At 42.3% G+C, this 26,490-nt stretch overlaps 1 protein-coding gene across 1 annotated transcript in view; it reads left to right on the forward strand.

The window, feature by feature from the left end:
* CNBD1 (cyclic nucleotide binding domain containing 1) overlaps window positions 1-26,490 on the forward strand; it is a 141,252-nt gene that overhangs the window by 100,402 nt on the left and 14,360 nt on the right. Inside the window, exons 9-11 of the mRNA XM_082233666.1 lie at window positions 9,243-9,352; window positions 11,818-11,968; window positions 26,172-26,239. Of these exons, the coding sequence (XP_082089792.1) occupies window positions 9,243-9,352; window positions 11,818-11,968; window positions 26,172-26,239 (329 nt within the window). The remainder of the gene's footprint in view (window positions 1-9,242; window positions 9,353-11,817; window positions 11,969-26,171; window positions 26,240-26,490) is intronic.

The raw sequence follows: 26,490 nt of genomic DNA on the forward strand, positions 1-26,490 counted from the left end.
TTAAAAACAATAAATAAAATATAATTGAAATTAACAAAACAAAACAAACAAAAGAGAAATTAATTAGAAATTAAAATACAAATAAATAAAATTGAACAATTAAGAACAACCGTAAACTCACCCCTGGGTTACAATGACCTGTCAATCAAACAGGTGGCTAAATAATCACCAAAGATAAAGCAGGCAGCTAACTAACCTGCAATTGTCCCAACAGCCACTAGAGGCCACCACTTCAGCCTTTCGAATGTGTGCCTGCACTTACCCAGCACAGCCACTAGGGGCTCTCACTTGCAGCAGGCAACCCCGCAGTTACGCGGCCTGGCCACTAGAGGCCACCACGCAAGAAGACCAGCAAAATGGCGCTCCCGCCAAAACGCTGCGCGATGGCAGCGCCTCCAGCCACCCTCCCCCCAAAGCCAAGGCCCAGAATTGGCAGGGGGCTAAAACTAAAGCCGGGAGCGCTAAAGCGCAAACCGGCTTAACAATGGGCCTGCGCGCCGCGCCTCCTGCCCGCCGACGATCGCAGCAGCGGCGGCAGCCTCGCGGGCCCGCAGGCGCCAGGCAGAGCGCCGGAACAACGTCCCAGCACGCCGCGGAGCCAGGTAGGCCCCACCGTCACCCCCCCGGCCACCCTCCCGCTCGCGGGGAAGGGGTCCCGGCAGGCCGCGCCGCCGCCGCGCCGCCGCCGCACCGCGTCCCGAGACTGCCCTTCAGCCGGGACCGCTGGAGGTGGGCAAGCGGACCCGCCGAGGCCAAGCGCCTCGGCTCCTCGAGCGGGGAGCGACCCAAGAGAGCCCCACGACCCCAACTGGCCTCACACAGACCTGGAAGAGCGGGAGGAGGGGGAAACGGCCAGCTAGGCCAGACAAGGCCCACCCCGAGGGCAGGGAGGAGGGCAATACCCAGGCCCAAACTATAAGCTCGGCCGAGGATCGGGCCGTAAGCTACCCGGGACCCAGGGCGCCCCCCCCCCCGGGCTGCCTACAGCCCTAACGAATCAAGAATTATGGAGTTGGAAGGGATCTAAAATTCAGAAGGAAAACAAAAGCCAACTAAAAGGGAACAACTGATATAAATAATGAGGAGAAGGAAGAACAATAAGCAGGAAGAGAAGGATAAAAGTAAAATTAAGAACAAGGGAATTGTTATAAAAACCAATCTCTCGCTGAATTCGCTCCGGTATTGATCCGGTGTCCACAGCGAAAGAGAAAGGAACAAGCTGTGGACCCAGTATAAATAACCTTTGACTCCACCCCTTAATTGGAAACATTACTTTTTCCCCAGTAACAGCAATCACCAATCAATTCAAACTCTTGCCCCAGCCTGGCTGCAGCTGAGGATGTTTTGTCAGGCCCCATCCGCAACACGTGCTCTCTTTTTAATGAGAACACGCTTTGCTGCATGTGTCATCTCCCTGCCTGTGTCTATAGCTACAAAGTATTTGGATTTTTGAACACAACCGCAAATGATACAAATTGCAGTGGGTGATAGCAGAAAACTACTCCAAAGCAATTATAAAAAGGTAAAGGATGAGTCTGGAGTTCCGGCGCTCATCTCGCTTTAGAGGCCAAGGGAGCCGGTGTTTGTCCGCAGACAGCTTTTCTGGGTCATGTGACCAGCATGAATAGGCCTCTTCTGGCGCAACGGAACACCAAAACCAGAGCAGCGCACGGAAATGCCGTTTACCTTCCCGCTGGAGCAGTACCCATATATCTACTTGCACTGGCGTGCTTTCGAACTGCTAGGTTGGCAGGAGCAGGGACCAAGCAAAGGGAGCTCATCCCGTTGCAGGGATTCGAACCACCGACCTTCTGATAGGCAAGCCCAAGAGGCTAAGTGGTTTAGACCACAGCACCACCCACGTCCCTATCCAAAGCAATTATAGGTAATCTTAAATTATATAGATAAAGATATGAACCACATTGAGAAAGGAAAAAGGTCAAATTATACAACAGGAGCCAATTTACTTTTATTTAGAAAGTATCTTCTGGTGGTAATTCCTTCCCTCTCACCCAGCAGTGGTAGCCAGCTGTAAAACTCACTTATTCAGAATACATTGGCCACCACTATTCAGAATACATTGGCTTTTTAAAAATAAGATAGATGCGCAAACCTCTGAACTCAGCCAGTTTGGTGTTCCCCAGTCCCCCCCGCCCCGATCTCAACCCTGGTTTAGATCTCAGTCTCTACAAAATGGGCAGAGGTGCCAGCAACAGTGAAATCCTTCTTAAGTTGAAAAGTTTTAGGAAGTTGAAAGTTCCACCTTTGAGAAAGCCATGGGCCTGTGAATTTAGAAAATGTCAGTGCGTTCAGAAAAATAACAGATAAAATTATGGTGCCGCCACTGTAATTGAGAGCAGATCACAGGGACTCCAAGAGAGAGATGTGGGAACATTGCAGTCCGTGTCCTACTTTCGTGGGTGTGTACATGGCGTGGCACACTCTTGCTGACAGTGACTTCATTGTGCAGATATAGAGATGGTGCTACTCTGATAGACTTAGGGGAACACTGGCAGAGTCTAGGTCTGTTTGTGTGCTCATGGCTTACAACACTTCTTTCACACCTTATTACTTTCCTTAGAAATATGTGCCTGTGCCCTTGTTTTGAGCACTTTCAGTAGACACCGAGATTACATTTCCTTCTCTGTTAAATCCCAGAAGATGTTTGGCATTCCAGCCAAAGTAAAGAAACGAAGGGAGTTCTTCAGTTTGCTCGGCGTGAGGCCTCTTGTTCCACACACTAACAGGGGACAGGGGACAATTGGCTGTGGAAAATAACCCTTTGTTCCAGATTTCTGGACTCTAACTCACACCCATAGGCCAGCATAATGACTGAACTGGTTTCACCTGGGAGGGACAGTCTTAGGAGTGGAAAGAAAAGCTAGAAGGTTTATGGAAGATTTTCATTTCACTTGGAGCTGATTTGGATGGTAGGAAACTGAATGGTGCTGTACATTAAGTACCCTGTTTGTTTCTGCACACCCAGTAACACCAGCTAAACCTATACATTTGTGAATAAACACATTGGGCGGAATTCACCAATGAACGCCATCAGTGGAAGCCTCACATAAGGGTTTCCACTCGTGCAATGGGGTTTCCCCCATCTCCCCCCCCCGCACCCCCTACAATTGGCTTGCAGGGGAAGGAGAACTTCAAAACAGCACATGGGGAGGCTTATAATTGCAAGTAGATGTGCTTGTGTAGAGAGAATGCTTGGTTGCCTTTGAAAAGATGTGGGGAATCCCAAAGACAGGGTGCCAAAATACATTTAAAGACTCTTGAGAGTCCCATGGACGGCAAGAAGATCAAACCTATCCATTCTTAAGGAAATCAGTCCTGAGTGCTCACTGGAAGGACAGATCGTGAAGCTGGGGCTCCAATACTTTGGCCACCTCATGAGAAGAGAAGACTCCCTGGAAAAGACCCTGATGTTGGGAACGATGGAGGGCACAAGAAGAAGGGGACGACAGAGATCCTTGGACAGTGTTCTCAAAGCTACCAGCATGAGTTTGAACAAACTGCAGGAAGCAGTGGAAGACAGGAGTGCCTGGCGTGCTCTGGTCCATGGGGTCACGAAGAGTTGGACACGACTAAATGACTAAACAACAACAACAACAACAATGTTCATTGGGCTAAGTGACGACTACCAGTTAATAATTAGTGGTCACAATTCAACCAAGTTGTGCAGGACATTTCTAGGTACGTCTGCTTTGAAGTGAATTCTATGATGTCAAAAGAGACCTGGTGTGTTTATGATTGCAGCCTTCAGCCACCCTCTCAGCTGTAGTGGTGGTATAGCTGCCAAGCCACAGTATTGTGTGTCACATCATTGGCACTGGAGCAAGAATTCCTAGCAAAATAGTACTTATATAGGTACGTCAAGGGAAAGCTTTTCAAACAATTTCATTATGTGGAAATGATTGTTCTCTACTTCTTCATCTTGCTTTGGAGCTTCTGGCAGAACTCACGTTGTTTTGTGAAGGAGCTGTAAAATACTAGTTTATTTTAAACCACCAACGGCTTTTAAAGGGCTCAGCAAGAGTTCAGACAAAAATGGAGGGGGGGGAATTCCACCACTCTGGTTAAAGAAAGGAATGTGCTTATGTGCTTGTGAATGTATAGATAAATCACCGGAGAAGCCCTATCCGTTGTGCTCAAAATTAGATTAGAAATTAATAATGGTTGGTCCTAGGCTTTGGCCATTAATATAAATGAACAGCAGAAATCCTCCCACTTGGGACAGGGGGAAAGGGAGCTGGGAAAGTGTATTGCTATGATTTTCCACTGCTCCCTTTCCTTCCAAGGCAGGTTGTGCAGGAGAACTTCCCAGTAGCTCTAACTGCAAATGTATACAGAGACTGTGTGTGTGCATTTTCTGAATGATGTTGAAGTTAAGCCCCACTTTTGTCCAGGACTGCAAACTTCCCTGCCAGTCATTGCCAACGAGGTCAAATCTGGCATCTTTGAGTCTGAATTCTAATTCCATTCATTCCTTCATTCATTATTATGCTCATAAGATACACCATGAAATAAATGCTTTGGGCCTAGTACAGAAAAATAAAGCATAACGATAAAACAAAGGTACAGTAAAAATCTGCAATAAGTTTAAAAACCCAGCAAGCATAAAAGCCAAGTATAAAAAAAACCAGCACATAAAAGACAATAAAAAGCAAACGAGTGGCAATTGCTGTCAGACATGGAATTTAAAAACCACCCACTGATGGGCATTTGTTATGATTCAGCAGTAAAACACAGGTTTTCTCAGGGAAAGTTTTGGGGCAGGAAAAAAACAACAACCCACTTCGACATGGAGCTTTAAAGTCCAGACCTGTGCCTAGAAACATGGCACAAAAAAGAAATCTGGATGAACCCTTAGATTGGTACTGAAGACACAACCATATGGGCACCAGGCGAGCATTCCTAGGGAGAGCATTCCATAGCATAACACAAGTTAAAGAACATTAAAGGATGTCCATACCACCCAATTATTGCATGCTCTATTTTCTTAACTACCCTGCCCTGATTTCTGTTCTGCTTTTGATGGGATTTTGCACCCATGGCGGTACCTTCAGCAATGAGACATCTGCTGCTGCAAAGGTACAAGGCCCACACGTTATGCTGATTAGAGTCTACAGAAACTGAAGAACAAGGAAGAAAAGAACCAAGGGTTTTAACAAAGTGAGCCCATCACCGCTGCAGAAACAGGCTACAGGAATGCCTACAAAAATTAACTTTCTTGCCCTTTCCCTCCCTTATTCAAGGTGTTAATTATGCAGCTGTGAATGGGGTTGCTATTATTAATGAAAATGTTCCATGTATTTAGCTGTTCGAAACCAGGTTCTTCTTCCTGGCTACATGGCATTTCAGGACTGTGCAACAAAAAGTTATAGAGTCTATGGGGGGAAGAAATAGATTTTATGACAAGTTTTATTTAAACCTGCAGATAAGCTGTCTGTTCGAATTCCTCTCACCAGGAGCAGTGGTGCAGCTCATTACTTCTTCTGGTGGGAAAACCCATTGACTTATATAGCCCCACATTTTCCTTCACCTTTGTTTAAGAGCATCAGGCATTTGTCTTAAGGCAGCAGCTCCTTTTGCTCGCGAATGTCTCTGGTAGCATGCCAGAGTTGTAAGTCATGGTGCACTGGCCACAAGGTTTGGTTTACACCATCCAGCACTTCAGAAAACACTTTAGAGGCTTCCTGTTTCAGCTTTGGGTCTGAGACAGAGGCCACGATGGGGAGAGGGTGTGAGGCTTCACTCCCGCCCCCCTGCACTCACTATTGGAAATTTTTATCTAAATGGCTATAACTTTTTGATAAAAGTGGAAGAGATTTTGCAAGCATGGTTCACCCCTCCAGAGTGGATGGAGCTTGCCAAAATTGCAGGCAAACCAGTCCAGGTCTTTTCTTCCTTTTCGTTTCTTTTTGTCCTAGTCACCTTGTTTTTTTCTCTTTTTTAAGAAAATGTCTATACCTTTTTAACTTTTTTAGGTAGAATTGGGTGACGCTTGCAGGCAAGCTCATCCATTCTGAAGAGATGAGTCCTGCCAAATTTGAGAAAGAGATCTGCAGTGATTTTCCTGCAAGGACAGCTGCTAACAGTTTCAGAATGGAACTCACTTAATCTCCACATGTGTTTGGTGGGCAATTGATTTGAAAATTGCAGATATGAAGATAAAGCTGCTCAGCAGTTGTTGTTGTTGTTTACAAGGCACACATTTAATTTGGGGGTAGATAATTTACCTTCCCAAAAGGCACTGGGTTTGGAAAGCCTGGTAAAAGAACCTCTTCTGTTTGCAAGCTTGACCTCTCAGTTACAATGGAGCTTTGTCTTTTTCATGTCTGCATCCTGGTATTTACCTCTGCCTTCTAGCCCAGTTTACCCTTTATGTGTTTCACTTTTAGAAGATACTTGGCTGGAGCTCTTTTTTTATATCTGAGTCTCTAAGGTGCCACAAGGGAAGGAGGGATCCCCACTTCAATTCAGGGTACCTTGTACAGATCCCACTTCATCTTGCTCAAGCCCAGAATCTCTCTAAAGCACCCCAGTTTAGAATGTATCCCAAAACACTGCACATTTCTAGTTTCAAATTCAGGATGACATCAGTGTTATTCTGGAGTCAGCTTTATTCCTGGATATGTTAAACATTATTTATGGCTTGACAGAAGGAACAGAAATTTTGTTTCAGATCATGCAGTACTTGGGAGGGTAAGGACCACTTTGTGTATTATCCTGAAGCAGAGATAAAGAAAGTGTAAATGACACGCATTCTTTTTCACGCTGGGCATCTTATATTCCTGAATTGTGTTTTATGGTGTTATTTTACAGAGAGAGTTGGGGTGCATTACATAAAAATTGTTATGTAATGCACCCCAAGAACCCCCATACCAAGAACTAACTTAGTTGGTCTTTAAGGTGCTACTGGAAGGAATTTTTTTATTATAAAAATTGTTATTACTTTTTTTTAATGGCATTCTTTCTTTTTAAGAAGTCCGTTTGAATCTTAGAGTCACCTTGGACTTCATGGCACAGCCAGTATTTTTGTTATAAGTTATCCATAAATCTGGGTTAAATGATGAGTGGTGCTCAGTTCACAGCCACTTTGCATCAATAGGCTGTCACAAAGGAGCATATAATGGCAGCATTACACTTTGAAAGCATCTGCGTTTATTATTGCTATTTTTTTCCAGCCATGGAAAAATGTTAGGTGCCAACTCAAGCTGAGCATTCCAGCTGGTGTCGAGCAGCCAGATTCATAGCTTCGTTGACTTCAATAGAGATTTGCTCTTGTATGCCCACATCAAATAAAAGTCTGCAGTGACTTTGCACTACTCCAATTCCATGGAGTCTGCCTTCTTTCCAGCTGTTCGGTCTCCCTACCTTATGTGGTCTCCTGCCCTTGGTTTCCATTTGTACTGAACTAGTGACAATGTCGTGTTTGTGTCGCTGCTTTCATTGTAGCAAAATGTCAGGGTTCTTTTACAAGAGCCAATGTCAATAGTTCTTTTCCTGGAGGCCAAATATGCTCAGTTTCTAATTGCAAAAGCCTGGCTTTCCCTTCTTCCCTTCCCTTGCCCTTTCCCCCCTGATATTCAGGGTAGGTACAGAACGAAAACAAGTTTGAAATGTTCACTTTTAAAAAAATTAAGGATGCAATCATTTTGTTGATGCGAGAATGTACAGTTGTGCAACAGAACTTCTCCCTTATATGTCCTACCCACCCCAAATCTGCCCTGGAGGATTTGGGTGAAGGAAGGGGCAAGTTCTGTTGTGCAAGTGTAAATATAGTGGAATGGATTATAACAGTAGAGTAGGAACTTACAGCCACTGCTTGAACCTGGAATTACTCTATTGACATCTAGCACATCATTTCTTTCAAAGTGGAATGATTCAGGAGCCTGTGTGCATATAGGTATGTGAGTGCATGCTACTTGTTCAGACACTGAGGTCCAGCTCCGAGGGCCTTCTGGCGGTTCCCTCACTGAGAGAAGTGAGGTTACAGGGAACCAGGCAGAGGGCCTTCTTGGTAATGGCACCCACTCTGTGGAACTCCCTCCCATCAGATGTCAAGGAAATAAATAACTATCTGACTTTTAGAAGACATCTGAAGGCAGCCCTGTTTAGGGAAGTTTTTAATGTTTGCTGTTTTATCTTGTTTTTAATATTCTGCTGGGAGCTGCCTGGAGTGACTGGGGAAACCCAGCGAGATGGGTGGGGTATAAATAATAAATTATTATAATATTATTATCATTACTGGATAGAACAGGCAAATTTGAAACAGTAGTCTTCAGGTTGGAACATAATAAAATTTGATTAAATAAAGAAGACTAGGGAGCATACATGAGACACTTATTTTGTGTTTTATGTATTGTTGGCCATCCCTGCCTAATTTAAGGCTCCACCCCGAAAGGCAGCATAAAACATGCTTTAATAAATAAATGAACCAAATATATTTAGGACCCATTCACGTGCAACCCTATGCATTTACTTGGGAGTAATCCCCAATGAACATAGGAGGACTTACATCCAGGTGAAAACATATATAGGCTTGTCCTGCTAATCTGGAATGACTTCCATCCTGGGCTCTATTCACTCATACAGATTTGAAACTGGACATGAATGCAGAATGTGTAGAAAACGTTTTCTTTATCTTTCTTTTATCGCTGTGTAAATATATTAAAGGGAAAACTTCAAATGTGTTAAGTAATCTTGAGTGTGCCCTCCTTCACAGAAAGTGTTTAATTTCAAGAAAAACAGAATAATATGCAAACGGATTTAATCCATAGCAGAGAAATAATAGCGGGGGTGGGTGGTGCTAATTAACACTGGAGAACCTTTCTGCATCGCTCACCCTTGATTCACCTTGGAAACAGAGACATTCAAGGTATACGAGGTCAGCATTCACTCCTTAGGGCAAAATATCATATAAAGTTTGCTTCAAAAACAGCATCATTTGGCATAATTCAAAATATAATTTAGCAAAAATTATTGTTGGTGGAGAAAACCATATATATATATATATATATATATATATATATATGCTTTCGTAGATTTTCACGGGTACAGGAATGCAGCTCTGTTCCAGTAACAAGAAGCCGAAAGCACCAGCCTGAAGATGACGAGTGAGACCTCGTCGAAACGTCGCACAGACACCCCGACTCTTACACGGGAAGACACCCGAAGACACCAAAACCTGCATATATATATATATATATATATCATTGCTATTTTTCTTGCAGTGCTTATGAAAGCAGGAGAATTAAGTGAATATGTTGGATTCATTAAGTCTGGAAGTTGCAATGCTTACCGAATCATCCCGGCCCTGGTGAAGCGACCTTTGGGGAAAATGGTGAGGAATTACATTTTCATCCATAATATCAGTTCTGGAAATCCTTTTGTTTTGTTTTCTGTTGGATTACTTACTCAGCGAGCCAAAGTCATCTTGCTGTCTGACACAAAGTTTCACCTAGCCACCCTCAATTTCACATACAGAAGCTGACTGGACTGGCAGCTGAATCTTAACCTCAACAATGGTTCACCATCGTCAGTGGCACTTGAGGGCAGTAGGCTCACTTACATAGGCACCCAGACAAACTACAGCAGCTCCACCCTTCTCCTTTCTCTGCTAAGGTTTGATGCAGTACACTCACACTATGATGCTTTCAATGCATATGAGGCTGTTTCCATTTTTTCCAGGCATTTTAAATTCTTATTTTTTATAAGTAAGATTTATTTATGTATAAATAAATAAATAAATCTTACTGCTTTTTCCTGCAGTCTCATACAGTTTGTCACTGGTGGTTCTATCTCAGGGGTCAGCAAACTTTTTTAGCAGGGGGACGGTCCACTGTCCCTCAGACCTTGTGGGGGGCCGGACTATTTTTTTTTTGGGGGGGGGATGAATGAATTCCTATGCTCCACAAATAACCCAGAGATGCATTTTAAATAAAAGGACACATTCTACTCATGTAAAAACATGCTGATTCCCGGACCATCTACGGGCCGGATTTAGAAGGCGATTGGGCCAGATCTGGCCCCCGGGCCTTAGTTTGCCTGCCCATGTTCTATCTTTTCTCTCTCTCCCCCCCCCCCTTGTGATTGTTTTTATTTGGTTTGCTTGATTTATTATTATTTTTTAAAATATGACTTTTAAGGCACATTGCTCAGGGAATGTCAGTTATCGGGTGGAATCATGCAGCAAATAAAAAATAGCCTAGCTTCTAAACATTCACAATTTCTTAAGAACATATTTTGTGTTTTTAAATCTCTGCTGGGTCCCTGTCACCAAAGTGTACTTGCCCCAAACCTGGATCTAAACATTCAGGGAATTTTCCTTTTATTCTTTAACCAAATTATACCAAAACCCAACAGTGTTGGGTATGACCCATTGAAGCTCTGTGATTTCAGGGGAGAGAGCTAAGCATGTGCTTACAGTGGTGCCTCGCAAGATGAAAATAATCCGTTCCGCGAGTCTCTTCGTCTAGCGGTTTTTTCGTCTTGTGAAGCAACCCTATTAGCGGCTTAGCGGATTAGCACTATTAGCGGTTTAGCGGTTTAGCGGCTATTAAAGGCTTAGCGGCTTAGTGGCTAAAAGGCTATTAGCAGCTTAGCGGCTTAGAAAAAGGGGGGGAGCGAAAAAAATCGCAAGACTCGCAAGATGTTTTCATCTTGCGAAGCAAACCCATAGGGAAATTCATCTTGCGAAGCGCATCGAAAAACGAAAAACCCTTTCGTCTAGCAGGTTTTTCGTCTTACGAGGCATTCGTCTTGCGGGGCACCACTGTAATTCTTATGCTGGAGTCCCTGGCACTTATAAATGCTTAATTGTGACAGCACTTTTTGTGCATTTTTGTGCATATTTTGCATTCTATATCTGTAGCTTTCTGTCCAGGTATAAAAAAATGTCATATTTGTGGTGCCAATAAAACAAAATGCTACCACCCCCAAACTTGGTGACTATAATTTGTACAGGAAATGAGTCACCTGGGGAGAGAATATTCTCACAGGAATATAGTTAAATGTTTCAAATGATAATGAAATTGAAGATCAAATGAGTCAGGGCAACAGGTCTTTCCCAAAAGATTTTTGGGGATCCGGTGATAACCATGGCTATGTTTACATTGCTAAAATGTAATTTTTCTCGATCCAGAATCGTTCATGCTCATCCTCAACGTGCTTCTTTCAGTCTACATTGATTCTAAATCCTGCTGTTCACAAGTGTGAATGCGGTCACTTGACAAGCTTTGGAAAACCTCCCCTTGATTAAGTTACCTATACCTTTTCTTCCCTGTACATGCCCCAGCTGATGGAAGAAGAAAGTAGGAAGTGGTGATTGAAGTCTTAGTAGACCCCACCCCCAATGTCCTTGGGTAGATGTGGATACAAACACCATATTGCTGGGACTGCCCACATCTGTTTTCAGAAGGAGATACTATGGGGTGTTGCAGAATTAATCTGCAATGAGCAATTACTTTCAGAGTGAAGCCAATTTCTCAAGAAGGGTTTTCCAAGGAGGAACTAAGTACAATAGATCTAAATGGTGTGGGGAGTACTAAGGCTCCATTGATTCTAGCATAAGATGTGCACGCACAGCCTAAAGCACATTGCAAATGTTATAAAAGGCCCCCATGTGTTCCTAAAAGGTTCAGACAACCTTACACTTCCATTAGCTTATCAGCCAGAATTTTGCACCATACCAAGGGCCATCAGCCCATACAGTTTTTGCGATTTATCATATAAATTGTATGCTGTGCATCTTCTAGTCCTAAATATGCGCTGAAGAAACCAACAGTATGGGTTCATGTTTCAAAACAGATGAAGCAGATGAAACAAGTCCTCATTGGCCAACTGCACCCAAAAGACTCCTTTGGAGAAGTAAGCGTTCTCCATCAGACCCCATCTACATATACTCTGAAAGCAGGAACACCTGTTGAACTAGGAATTATTGATGCTGCAGACATACATGGTAAATCCTAATGCATTGCTTTCCTTTCTTTTAGTATAATTGCTTTAAGTTCTCATCTCGTTTTGTTTGCACAGAGCTTGCAGGTAGATTAGATGATGTAAGCTATTTTTTGAGCATGCATTCTGTTTGTTTGTGGGAGCCAATAGATGAAGTTGCATCATGTAAGTTGTATCCCACTTTCCAGTATATCCCACTAGAAAACAGCAACAGTCTGGGAGCGCCCTAAGCATCATCAATGTGCCTTTTTCCTACTGTCTTCTTTGTGTTTTATGTTTTATCTAGTTAGGAATAAGAACATTTTCCATGTTCCACTCCTTTATTGTTTTTCTGGTTCATTGTACCCTGCCCCCATGCACTCCTTTTAAATTTTGGTTTAATGAGGATCATTTCTGAAATTAATTTCAGAACTGGAGTATGCACGCTTTGATAAAGTTTTCAGTTACTTTACATTCTTTCCCCTGCCCTACATATGTCCATTGAAAGAACCCTGCCCCCCAAAAGTAATAATAATAAGTTATTAATCACTGTCTCACCAAAATTATTTGTGTGTGGTGTTTTACCAGTGTTAAACACCCTGCAACAGGATCTTGATGCATCCTGACAAAAAAGCTTTGATTTTTTTATTTATTTTTTTGATGAGAGAGGTTTCCCACTGCGCAGAAATGTTTATGAATGATTAGCCAATAATTGCATCACATTTGTTACTTTGCAGCGTTTTATCAGTCGTCTCATGAACACTGGTGATGTAGAAGGGGTTGGATGGTGTAGGGGAAACGTGGAAGACCACTGTAATTTCGAGGAGTTAGATGACATGTCTCTTTCCCTTTTACATCCCCAGTTTAAGGTTCGCTGATTCATGATAGTGTAATTTGTTTTTCACGCATCTGTGTCAGGAGTTTCCTGGGTCTCCTGTGTTTTAAATGCTGTTTGGCTAGTGGGGAGGATACCCAGTTGCAGTGTTGGAGACTCTCAGCTGCTCCGCATTAGTTGCACCAGGTGTCCCGGGCTGATCATGGGTGATGCCTGCTAACCAGGTGCAAACAATGAAATCAAAGTTGGCCATTAAAGCTGTGGGCTGAAGAGGCTCGGAGAGCTTCTTCACAGATCAAGGTATCAGATGCTGTGAGACTGTCAGCCGGGGTCTCTCTCTCGCTGCTCTACCTGGAGCTCCAGGCAGCTGAAGAGGAGATTGTGTGTGACTCCTGTCTGGTATGTTATAATTTGTGTTTTGTATGCCTGCTGCTATCTGTTAACCTTACACAAATAAAGCATTGTTTTTTCTTCATCCACTGGTGTGCTTATTGGCTCCAGATCCAGAAAGAACCCTGCCCTTGGCAGAACAGATGGGATGTAAAGGAACTGATAGCTGTAGCAAACTATGGCTCACTGCACTTTGTGTATAAAATTCAAGATGATGATGAGTTCCTAATGTATCAGTTTGTCTATGGAAATGAGGCTAGATAATTCACAATTCCAAAATCTAGACAGAAATTCAGAGGAGGAGAATTTGAGAAGCATCCCTAGATCTAAAAGATGCTGGAAATATGCAGATGCAATGACATGTGCTTAGAGTTAATTCTGGTTTATGGTGAAAACAATGTAACTTTGTCTTCGCTGAGTTTCTGCTTATTTAGTCCTGGATGACTGTGACTCCTGCAGGAACAGTAAAAATCATAAAGTCTTTGTGATGGACTTCTTGCCACAGGTGTCCTAGGGAAAGGTGTGTAATTTGACTACACTCACAGGAAGCTTACATGAAAATGGTCGTAATGAATTGTTGCAGCTCTGGATGCTCCCAGGCATTTGTTGAAACTTGAGAAGTCCCCATGCCTAGGAGAACACAGGGAGCCGATGTAAGAGTGAGATATTAGTTCTATGCAGAGGCATACTTTCTAACAATTTAAAACTCACATAGCATCACAATATGTACCGTATAACACGACCCCTATTTTGGAAGACTCAAAATTTAGAAAATGGGGGGAGGATTGCCCACAGTTGAGTTTCTGGGAGGGTGGGCAGAGTTGTTGAGCTTTTTTTAGGGGGTGCTGCCAAAAATTATTTACCCACCAGACTGACAACTGACGATACCGCTCACACGCATCTGATAGCAGCTGATCCTCTGTCCCATCGCCAATAAACACAGCAAGTCACGCGCCCAATTGCCACAGCGACAGCCGATCAACAAGAGCTCTTGCAGCAGCCACCAATAATAATCTCCAACTCACGGCAGCAACCAATCCCGCGGCTCCACAATGCACTACCCATGTATTAGACGACCCCAAATTTTGAACATGATTTTTGAATTGAAAAAACCTAGTCTTATACACGGAAAAGTACGGTACATTGTGTGTGTTTAAACCATAGCATTTTTATAACATTTTTTTTTCTTGGTTAATCTCGGTGTAAAAATAAAAAGGAATTATATTTTGTAGCACTACTAAACCATTGGTGCATCTAGCATGGTACTAGGAGGAAACCCATAGCTCATTGGTAGAACAGCACATCCTTTGCATGCAGAAGATACTAGGTTCAATCCCTGGGATTTCCAGTTAGGAATGGGAAACACAATTGCCTTAAACCCTGGATAGTAAAGGTAAAGGGACCCCTGACCATTAGGTCCAGTCGCTGACGACTCTGGGGTTGTGGCACTCATCTTGCTTTATTGGCCGAGGGAGCTGGCGTACAGCTTCCGGGTCATGTGGCCAGCATGACTAAGCCGCTTCTGGCGAACCAGAGCAGTGCACGGTAACACCGTTTACCTCCCCCCTGCAGCGGTACCTATTTATCTACTTGCACTTTGACGTGCTTTTGAACTGCTAGGTTGGCAGGAGCTGTGAGCTCACCCCATCGCGCCACCTGTGTCCCTAAACCCTGGACAGTTGTTGCCAATACTGAGTTAGATAGACCAGGGTTTGGATGTGGTAAAAAGCAGCTTCATACTGTCAGCTCTGGCTGTCCCTCTCTAAGGACTCAAACCCCAAAGGCCTCTCCCAGAACCTCTGCCTGAGAACCTTCTGACTGGAGGGGCCTGGGAATTGAACCCTGAGCTCTCTCTGTGTGAAATGTGTGCTGTGCCACTGAGCTGTAGTGGTGTAAGCCCCTTTGGGATTTTGAGCTTGCTAATCAGAGAACCCCTGCTTTTATTAGTTCCCCAATCCATAGCCACATGAAAGAAGAAATTGCTCTGCCGTACATAGACTCTGCCGTACATACATATACACAGCCAGAACATCATTAGATTAGTCTCTGTGTTAGAAAATGCAGCTCGTGGGGCAGCCTAAGATAGGACCAAAACAGTTACTTAGGAAAGGCAGCGCTGGTAGTGATGTCCTTTCAGGTAGTTATTTCATAAAGCTCTTAACCAGCTGTGCCTTGGGCCTGGCAATAATAACATCTTATAACATTTGAGTTGTTAACCTTTCGTGCCCTGGCTAAAATCCAATACCGATGATTGCATTCTTCCTCTCTCAATTCCATTTGCAGATTGAATTGGAAGCTGTTTTCCTTGGTTATTTTCTTAAACTGTTGTTGTAAACTGCTCTAGTCCCAAGGCTGCTGTGTCGGTAAAGTTGTGTCAATAAATCCCTGACTTCTCCCACGAGGCAGGCCGAAGGCTACTTTCTAAACCATACAGGAATATGTGAAAATCTTAGTTCGAAATATATTTTTTAAAAGAAAAGAAAAGAAAAGAGCTTGTTGGAATGTAAATCACCTTTTTGTTGTTTGGATTTTGTTTTAATACTAAACCTTTACTTTCAAAATCCTGTACATTTAAACAAAAATGCTGATGAGACTTATCAGTATTTTGCAGAAGCAGAAATGCCCCTGGAGGTGCCTGGTTTCGTGGTATTTATTGAAGCAAAGTCAAATAAAAAGGATGTCATAAAGATTGTTTATTTAAACATTGTCAAGGGTGAATGGAGTTTGCTTAAGATTTGCGAAAAGCTTTGGGTGTCTTTGTAGCTTTTACCTGAAGCAAGTGCCCCCTTTTGATTTTTCATTTCTTTCAATTGAAGTCTAATGGCACCATGTGCTCTAATGTAACATAAAAGAGAAGGCAGAGTAAAGAGAGACCAAGAGGTTAGGAGCCATCAGTCCTTGTGCAGAATAATAATAATCATCATAAAAAGAAATGTGCTCAGATTTCCTCTCAGCTAGGCAGGATCTGAAAAATGCCACCGATTTCAAAAGCACAGAAAGAACATTAGGGCTTTGAAAGGGTGGCAGCGGTTGTTTCCCGCCCCTCAGACAAAGAAATGGAAAGTAATGAATATTGCCGGTTGTAGCAGAGGACATGGCTTCACTGACTTGAAGGGTTGCCTGGAATTTCTTTCTCCCTGTGACCTTGAATAACACAAACTGAACTTCCCTCTTCTATATAGTGAAGTATTGTGTATAAATAAATGAAGCAAACTACTGAAGGTGGTCCTTTACGTACAAAACAGTTGCCCTTATGACCACATGCTAAATAATGATGGCGGTTAAAGTGGTTTAAGAGGGAACTGATTTGTATATGACATTATCTTGAGTGTATAAACTCTGCTTGGCCAGAGGGGCTCATAGAATCATAGAACTGTAGAGTTGGAAGGGATCCCAAGGTTCATCTAGTCCAGTGGTTCTCAACCTGTGGGTCCCCCAGATGTTGCTGGACTACAACTCCCATCATTCCTAGCTAGCATGACTAGTGGTCAGGGATGATGGGAGCTGTAGTCCAACAACATCTGGGGACCCACAGGTTGAGAACAACTGATCTAGTCCAACCCCCTGCATTGCAGGGATCTCAGCTAAAGCATCCATGACAGATGGCCATCAAACCTCTGCTTACAAATCATCAAGGAAGGAGAGTCCACAACCTGTGCCGCATCATGTGATTGACTATATGGGGCCCCCTAGTATTTTATTCAAGTTGGCATCCCTGAGAAGAGGAATTGTCTACAGTGTTTGTGCATTTCCAAGACTCTACAATCATACCTTGGAAGTCGAACGGTATCCATTCCGGAAGTCCGTTTGACTTCCAAAATTTTCGAAAACCAAAGCACGGCTTCTGATTGGCTGCAGGAAGCTCCTGCAGCCGATTGGAAGCTGTGGAAGCACCGTTGGATGTTCGGCTTCCAAAAATAGTTCACAAAGTAGAACAGTCACTTCTGAGTTTGCGGCATTCAGGAGCCAAAACGTTTGAGAACTAAGCTGTTCAAAAACCAAGGTACAACTGTAAATGAGTTGCCTGAACTCCAGTGTGTGTGTGTGTGTGTGTGTGTGTGTGTAAAACAGCCTGCTATACAAAGGTAAGATTTGCATTTGTTGCTCTGCCCATTTTGCCTCTGGCCCTGCTCATTACTGTCATGTGGCCCCCAGATGGTTGCTTGAAGGAAATATGGCCCCCAGACTCAAAAAAAGATTCCCCATACTTGTCCTAACTGCTCTCGTTACCAGTACCTAGCCACTTGTTGCCTCAGCTGGTACATGCAATTAGCTGGAGGAGGAGGAGGAGGATGATGATTGCTTCAGACATCTCCTTGCCTAGTACCCTGCTAGAACAGGACACACGGTTTTGCACTTCTCTGGATAATGGCAAATATCTTATATCATCTACTATAGTAAATAACTGCAGCTAGTCATGGGTGTGTGTTGCTGTAGGATACATTTACATATAAGTCAAAACTACAAGCTTCTTATCCTGAACTTTACCGAAGTCACATCATTTTAAAAGACTGAACTGAATCCAGTTTGTGAATAAAAGTGTCCTTCTTCCACTTTCTCTTCCACGATTTTCAGACCAATGAATGACTGATTTACAATACGGTTGATTTGCTTAATTCTTGCGAGAGGTCCCTGGGAAGTCATAAGTAAGAAACTTTACATCATGCTGATGCTGAAGCTAAGGATAACTTCACGTTTCATAATTTTATTTCTGCACATACTACTGCTCTTTGGGGAGGAGATAAAGAGAGCAGATTTAAAGCCATAAAAGTAACAGGATAAATATTGTGGTGCTTTATATTTATATACACTGAAACACCTTATATCCCTCCTCTGGCTGTAATGCATTGCATAAAATGAATTGCTCACTTTCTCCTTATGAGAATAATAAATAATGATTCTTAAAAACCAAGAGTAATCCATATTCATTTTCTTTAATCTGTAGGCTTTAAAAAGAACATATATGGCACCTAGGTAAATGTTAAATAGCGGTGCAGGTTTTTTTTATGGGTGCTGATGATGGGACCAGTGTTGTGTTACTGCATTGATATTTGATGGAGTGCAAACTCATTTTAAAGAACTGTGCATGCACGCAACAGCCATGAGTGTTTCAGAAAATCAGCAGTTGCTCCAGTCAGCTATTTTTTGGTAGGGTGGGGAGAGTTACCGTCTTTTAAAATTATGTGTTCTATGTTGTAAACTTCCCTGTGGTCTCTTGATGAAAGGCAGTATGTAAATTTTAATTATTATTATTATTATTATTATTATTATTATTATTAATAAAAACAAATAAAGAATGAACAGAAGGGGACCAGATCAGATCTATCCTCTGAAACAGTTGATTTGTGCTTTCTTTAATATTTTGAAAGGGCAATGTATATGCACACCCTCAACAGTGGGATTGTAGCTGGACATCAGGTTCATTCATTGAACACCCTCCCATCAGATGTCAAAGAGATAAACAACTACCTGACATTCAGAAGACATCTTAATCTCAACAAGGCTAAGGGCCACATTTAAAAAACTAGACTCACTAGACCATCTGGCCACAGCTGTGCAAGTACAGTGGAGAACCCACAGCTGGCTGCTGATTAACGTATACCTACCTCCACAAAGAGAGAAAAGATTGATAAGAAATACTTGGGCTCAGTTAGAACAGTACCTTGACAAACTACTAAACCAATTTCCTGATGCCTCTGTAGTGGTGGCAGGTGACCTAAATGCCAGAACTGGACAATCTGATGAGGCTTTGTGTGCCCATTTCCACGAAACAGTCCCCATTATAGAGGAAACCCACCCAATACCAGCTAGAATCTCAAAGGATAAAGGCTGCAATTATGCCGGCTTATGCCTACTACACTTGGTCAATAAGTTGGACCTGGTTATATTAAATGGCCGCACAGAGGGGGAGAAGGTCGGAGAATTCACATTTATATCTAACAATGGCGCCTCCACAATTGATTATATAATCGTGTCGTATGATCTTCAAAACAAAGTTCTGGAATGCAAAGTGGAGGAGCGCTTAGACAGTGATCATCTGCCATTAAGTGCACTTGTAGCTGCGGGAAAGGATTTATCCTGCGCTGAAAAAATCGAGCATTCGAGCCCTACAGCTTTGGAGCTCAGATATTCGCGCATTAGATGGACAGATGAACTGCATAAGGAAATTTCAAGTAGGCTATGCTCAAAGGAATTCCTCATTAAGAGAGAAAACCTTATACCTTCCTCAAGCCATGAATTAAAGATAAATTTATTTCAGGAGTTAATTTTACTCCTTCAAGATCCCCTGAAGGAAAAAAGGAACAGGCCAAGTAGGCAATCCTCAGTATATAAAAACTCCAAACCCTGGTTCGATCAAGAATGTCAGGATATGAAGCTAAATTTACTGAAAAAATACAAGAATTATAGATCTGCCAATTTACCCCAACTCCCCACGGGCTGGTTTGAAGATAAACGGAATTATAAAATTTTGATCAAAAACAAAAAACTCCTGGCACAGAAAAGAGAATGGAAATGCCTAATAGATGCATCCAGAGAGAGAGATTCGGCCACCTTCTGGAGACTGGTAGCAAATGGAGTGCGACCTACTTCCTCAGAAGTGGAGTATACTATACCTGCAGGGACTTGGGAGGCATTTTTCCAATCTTCATATTCAGCTCTGCCTTTGACACAGCCACTAATACAGTGTGCGGCAGGTGATGAGTGGCCTCCGGTGTCGGTCGCGGAGATTAGGAGGCTTATTCAGGCACTCAAACACAGAAAAGCCCCGGGAGCAGATAACATCTCTCCTGAACTTCTCAAAGCCAATATTGACTGGTGGGCCCCAGTCCTTGCCACCCTTTTCACCAGCATAGATCAAACAGCAATAATACCAGAGGACTGGGGATTGGCAATCATCGTTCCCATATTCAAGAAAGGCTGTAAACTTGATCCAGCCAATTACAGACCAATCAGTCTCTTAAGCATCATCAGCAAACTTTATGCAACTCACTTACGTGAAAAGTTTGCGGACTGGCTGGAACAGGAGCACATCCTAAAGGAAGCCCAGGCTGGTTTCAGGGCACATAGATCAACTCTAGACCAAGGATTGGTATTGCAACATCTAGTGGAGAAATACACCTCAAAGAAAGGAGGCTCTCTCTATGTAGCCTTTATAGATTTCAAATCAGCCTTCGACTCGATACCCCGGCACAGACTTTGGGAAAAACTAAATGTCACAAACATCGATAGACGTCTTTTGCTTCTTATCCGTAGACTACATGAAAATACTCGGATCCGTGTTAGATGCGACCGTTATGGGAACCTATCAAAGGAAATCCAAAGTTCCCATGGTGTCAAGCAAGGCTGTGTTCTTGCCCCTATTCTTTTTAACTTCTATATAAACTCCTTAGTCGGGAAGATGGAGGAAGCAAGTACTCATTCCCCAAATCTAAATAATACAGCAATCCCGGTCCTTTTGTACGCGGATGATGCGGCACTTATTTCCTTCTCTTGTGTGGGCCTAAGAAAACTTTTACGAGCTCTTACAGAGTATTGCGAAGCTGAACACCTAATAATAAACTACACCAAATCAAAAATTATGGTGTTCTCCAAGAGAAAACTCCGACATAAATGGAAAATTAATAACCAACCTATTGAGCAAGTAACATCTTTTAGATATCTTGGAATAATTTTTGATGAGAAGGGATCTTGGTGCCATCAGATTAAGAATTCCATTGTAAATGCGCAAAGATCTTCCAGAGCTACCATAAGATTCTTTTACAGAAAAGGAGGTCAATATGTTCCTGCTGCCTCCCAGGTCTTTGTTGCAAAAATACTTCCACAATTGACGTATGGCACCCAGATATTTAATTGTCAAAAACTCAAGTCCCTGGAATCTGTACAAACTAAATTTTATCGTTCCCTACTAGGGTTACCTACCTGTGTCTCTAACACTGCCATTAGGCTGGAGGTTGGCCAACTCCCTATTAATGCCAGGATATGGATCCTGAAGATTCACTTCTGGCTAAAACTCATATTTTTCCCAGTGGGAGTGGCTCCATTGACTCTACTAGACCCGTTCCAGTCTAAATGGAGATTGTCGCTTTATGAAAAATTGAGGGGCCTGGGGCTTTCCTCACAAGAACTCATAGCCTCAGGCTTTGAAAAGGCTAAAATGATGGTGAGCCAGCGAATAGGAGATGTAGAGCTTCAGGACCATATGAGCAAGATAGATAAATATCCAGCTATCCAAGATTATGGAAAAGGGTTTAATCTAACCCCATATTTGCTGGACCTACAAATCGCAAAATATAGGCGGGCGTTTACCCTTACTAGATTTGATGTATTGCCATCTGCCTTACTAAAGGGCAGATACGAGGGCACACCCTATGCTGAACGAGTTTGCCCATGTGGTCTGAAGGAGGTGGAAACGGCTTCACATGTGCTGTTACACTGCGACCTTTACGGGGATATCAGGTTGCTGTTTATCTCCCCTATCGTTCAGAAATTTCCAGGTCGATCTGAATCTCAGCGGCTGAAAATCCTACTAGGAGACAAAAACCCAGAAGTAACACTGAAAGTGGCCAAGTTTTCTGCGGCCGCGATCAAGCGGAGGGCATTAGCTGTAAAAAAGTAAAAGATCTGACCCCTGGATAAGCCCCCCCCCTTTTTCAAGCCCATACATATACTGTAGTGCATATATGAGCATGTATATGTGTGTGTGTGTGGGTGTGTGAGTATATGTGTATTGTTTTTATGTATAATTTTACAACTTTTAACTGACACCATCATTCCCTTGTAAATTATTGCTGCCTTTTATGTTTTTTTCCCCTTTCTTCTGGTCTATGACCGTAATAAATTCATTCATTCATTCATTCATCTTAAGGCAGCCCTGTTCAGGGAAGTTTTTAATGTGTGACATCTTAGTGTATTTTTGGTCTTTATGGAAGCTGCCCAGAGTGGCTGGGGAAACCCAGCCAGATGGGCGGGGTACAAATAAATTATTATTATCATCATCAGGACTGATTACTATTTAAGGAACAGGAAATAGACAGTAGGAATAAATGGGCAGATCTCACAGTGGAGGGGAGAAAGAAGTGGGCTCCCCAGAGACCAGGGTTTTTGTGAGTGGTGAGGTGGCCTTATTTGTGGATTATTCAAAGTACTGGAAATCCAAAAGGACTATGAACAGTTCTCCAAAATGGGCGAATGGGCACAAAATGGTGAATGCCATGCAGCGCAAGAAAATATGAAGCGATGTTGATAAGCAAATGAATTTTAACTTCGCATGTCTGTTGAATGAATGTGCGAATGGTGGCAGTACAGAGGATGTGGGAGAGGAAAATGGGGATATTTTTGCAGGAGGTACATTTGCTCTAGTGAACTGCAATCCACTTTGCATTATTTGTTCTTTTTATATCCTGGATCTTCACTCTATTTACTGCTCATAATTCTGTTTCCTTTCAAGGACTGGCAGATGTGTTCTCTGTATTTTTAGACTTAAAAAAAGCAAAGCTTGAAATGAAGATAAATGTGCTAGATGCAGATAACAAGAGGGGTCTTCCCCCCATTTTGGTAGCAGTCTGCTTTTCCTAATCTCCTTAACTTCTCTGAATCTTTGGATGATTATGGGTCTTGATTTTATTATGCTTTATATGCAGATATCTTTTTTAGACCCAGTACAAAATTGGCTTTTCAGTTTACATTGCCCTTGTGTGCGTAATATGAAATGCTACTGGTCTGAGGTGGCAGCAAGTCTTATCTACTTGGGACTCAGTGTGAGTGTGAATATTGGTTTATTCTGCTGCATTTTTTAAGATTTATCAATAGATGAAAACTATTCTTATTCTTCTGTTGTTGTTGTTGTTTATTAGAAATTGAGTAAGGGCAAGCCACATTTTTTTGTCCTCTGGAGTACACTGTCTTTTAATCTAGCCTTAGGCACGTGTCATTGAAGAGGGGCGCTTTTTGTCTCAACATTATTGGGCAACAGAAGCCATTTCAACTATGGCCCATTAGAATTCTCCTTCTCTTCCTCCCCGCTTATTCTCTAAATCTCACTTTTCCTCTAATGAATTTGTAGTAGCGTACTTCAATCTAAATCTTTGAAGCAGCTTAGGCCAAGAGAGAGGCTGTATACCATACATTTAAGCTTTGTTTTCCACACCAGTTTATGGTGTGTGTGTGTGTGTGTGTGTGTGTGTAAAGTCCTTATGAAAATTCATTGGCATTTCACTACACATTTTTTCCTACTATGCATATTTATGCAAAGCAACACCTCCCTAATATAATGCATTTTGTAGATTATTTTCACTGATGTATGCATTTATAGGCACACTTAATATATGCATTTTTGTCCCCATTATTTGGCTGGAGAACTGCTTTACAAAATTCAGAGAATTGTGAATTTTGAATAATGTCTGCTTTGGTTTGTGTACTGTTTCCGAAAGTGCACATTCTGTAAGTTTGCATTTTAATGCAAAGTGAAATGAATTCCTTCCCCATAACTAACTCCGATTCCAGTCCCAGCCAAAATGGGAGATGATGAGAGTAGGGACCCAACAATACCAGGAGTGCCATAGTATCCCTATCCCTGATGTATGTGATGCAAGAAAGTAGCTTTACCTCTTAAATAAGTCTCTCTGGCAGCTTTAGCTGGTAGTTTTGAGAAATGCCCATTTGTAATGCATGAGTCATTCCTCCACCCACTTCCAAATTGACAAAATCATGTTGATCAGAGGAGAAAAGTGAAAAGAGCCGGAAGAAGAGGAACTCTCTCTCTCTCTCTTTCTACTTTTTTGTGTGTGGAGGGGTTGTGGTTTACATTTGGAGATCACACTGTCAAGAATCTATCCATTTTAAGCCTTGCTTCATTTGCCATGTGTTTCAAAGGAGGGGGCAGAGAAACTCACCAGCACATCAGCGCTGATTCTTCCAAGAAGTGTTCTCATCATGAGATTATATTTTTCTTCTCTCTTGATTTCACACACATTGTATTTTTAAAGCACGGCAGATTGCTTGGCTGATGAAAAAAAAAAAAATCTCTGGCAGGATGCAGCTGGTAATGCTAGCATTAGTGTATTGGAAAGTACAGCCAGAACATCCATGGTGATCCAATATGAGTCCCACCTCCTGCAACCAACACACTGCTCCCATTTCTCTGGCACAAGCCATCATTTAAGTAATCGACCAGTTATGGAACTGCTGCTGCTGCTGCTAGAATACAAAAATTAAACAGAGAGGGAAAGCAGGAAAACTGCCAGTGGTAATGGAATGTACAAGTATGTGTTAAAGGTGACATAACTGGGGGTTCTTATTACTTATTATCCTGGCATATAGGTTTATTTTTTAAAAAACACAACAACAATAGTGACCCAATCATTCCAATATCTAAATGAATTCCAGTTCTTATTCTAAAATCTAGTTTATTTGTTTTGAAATAAATAAATAAAATTTAAACAATACAATCCTATGCATGTCTACTTAGAATTCCTTCTTGTTTGATCAGGACAATGTGCACTGTACATTTAAAGGGTAAAGTGGGATCTGATCACCCAAAAGTAATTTCTGAACTGGTACAGTGATACCTTGGGTTAAGTACTTAATTCGTTCCGGAGGTCCGTACTTAACCTGAAACTCTTCTTAACCTGAAGCACCACTTTAGCTAATGGGGCCTCCCATTGCCGCCGTGCAATTTCTGTTCTCATCCTGAAGCAAAGATCTTAACCCGAGGTACTATTTCTGGGTTAGCGGAGTCTGTAACCTGAAGCGTATGTAACCCGAGGTACCACTGTACTTGCTTTTATACGCTTGCACTTCTTGTTTTCAAAGCCGCCGTGAGAATTCAGCAGCATTGTAGTGTTCATTCCTCCGAAAACAATTTTCCTGAATAGAGTACATTTTTATGTGTCAGCTTCAATAATAAAGGCATTGAATAGGCACACTTTCCCGTAACGTACACATCCTTTGCACACGTTTTTGGGTTGCAATGCAAAATTTGAAAAAGTTCACATTTTGAAGGATAGCTGCATTTCAGTTCATGCTTCAGGAATACGAATTAGGTAGCTTCAGATTAAAATGTGAATCAAATGGAATTTCTCCCCCATCCTTACTGGAGGCATTAGCTTATCCAATAAATAGATAGTGCTTCTTTCCTATATCCTGCCCCCCCCCCCAGATCCCCCCCAAGCCATCTATTTCTGAAACTTTGGCCCTGGTTTTCTAAAAATCCCAGCTGTAACTCAATTGTTCCCAACCAGCAGATTATCAGACATATTCAGTACCCAACAACTTCCTTTATATTTCTGACAGCCAGATGCTAAGCATGCTCCATAAATGGGAGTTTAAGTAATTAGCAATCTGGACCCCAAAGCCCATCCATATTATTATTTTGCTGACTTGTTAAACTGTAGCAGCTGTGTCCTTTGCCCATTATTCTTCCGGCCTTTGGCTGTAATTACTGCTTATCCCCCCCCTCCCTCCTTCTCTTCTTCATTGCTTATATAAATGCTAATTATTCTCTCTTCATTTTCTTAGGTTTGGACACTTAATAGTTTAATAGTTGTTGTTATCTGCTTTTCCTGTCCTGGATATAGAAATGCTATCTGTGGTATGCAAAGTCATATCTGACAGGACACTGCACATGGCCATATCAAAAGAAAGCAGCATTCTCTTAAAGCAGGGGTCAGCAAACTTTTTCAGCAGGGGGCCGGTCCACTGTCCCTCAGACCTTGTGGGGGGCCGGACTATATTTTTTTGGGGGGGGGAATGAATGAAATCATAGTTCTCTACGGCTGCAAGTCTAATATAATAGTAGAAAGCATTTGCTACACAAAGCAAGTACCTGTCAGCATACAAAACTAAGGGAAACCCCATTCCAAGGAAATGTAACAATAGTCTTTGTTGCCCTGGAATCTATTTACTTCAGGAATGATAATATTTGGGCTACACGTTATTCTGTTTCTTTCCTTGGCTTTCCTACAAAAGCTAACAGGGACTTTCCTTCCCCTTCATTACATTGCAGGTTTATCTCCAGAGATTCAGTTGCTCTTTGAACAGACAGTACGGCCATCGTTTGAAAATGTCACATTTGTAAGTAAAATATTTTGAAATTTTGCAAAGGGAGAAAGGAAAATTTGCAATAGGATGGAAAGAGCAGACAGTGGTACCTTGGGTTAAGAACTTAATTCGTTCCAGAGGTCCTTTCTTAACCTGAAACTGTTCTTAACCCGAGGTACCACTTTAGCTAATTGGGCCTCCCACTGCCACTGTGCTGCCACCACGCGATTTCTGTTCTCATCCTGAAGCAAAGTTCTTAACCAGAGGTACTATTTCTGGGTTAG

Source organism: Podarcis vaucheri (assembly GCF_965113315.1).
Source record: "Podarcis vaucheri genome assembly, chromosome: 8".
NCBI classification, from domain to species: Eukaryota; Metazoa; Chordata; class Lepidosauria; order Squamata; family Lacertidae; genus Podarcis; species Podarcis vaucheri.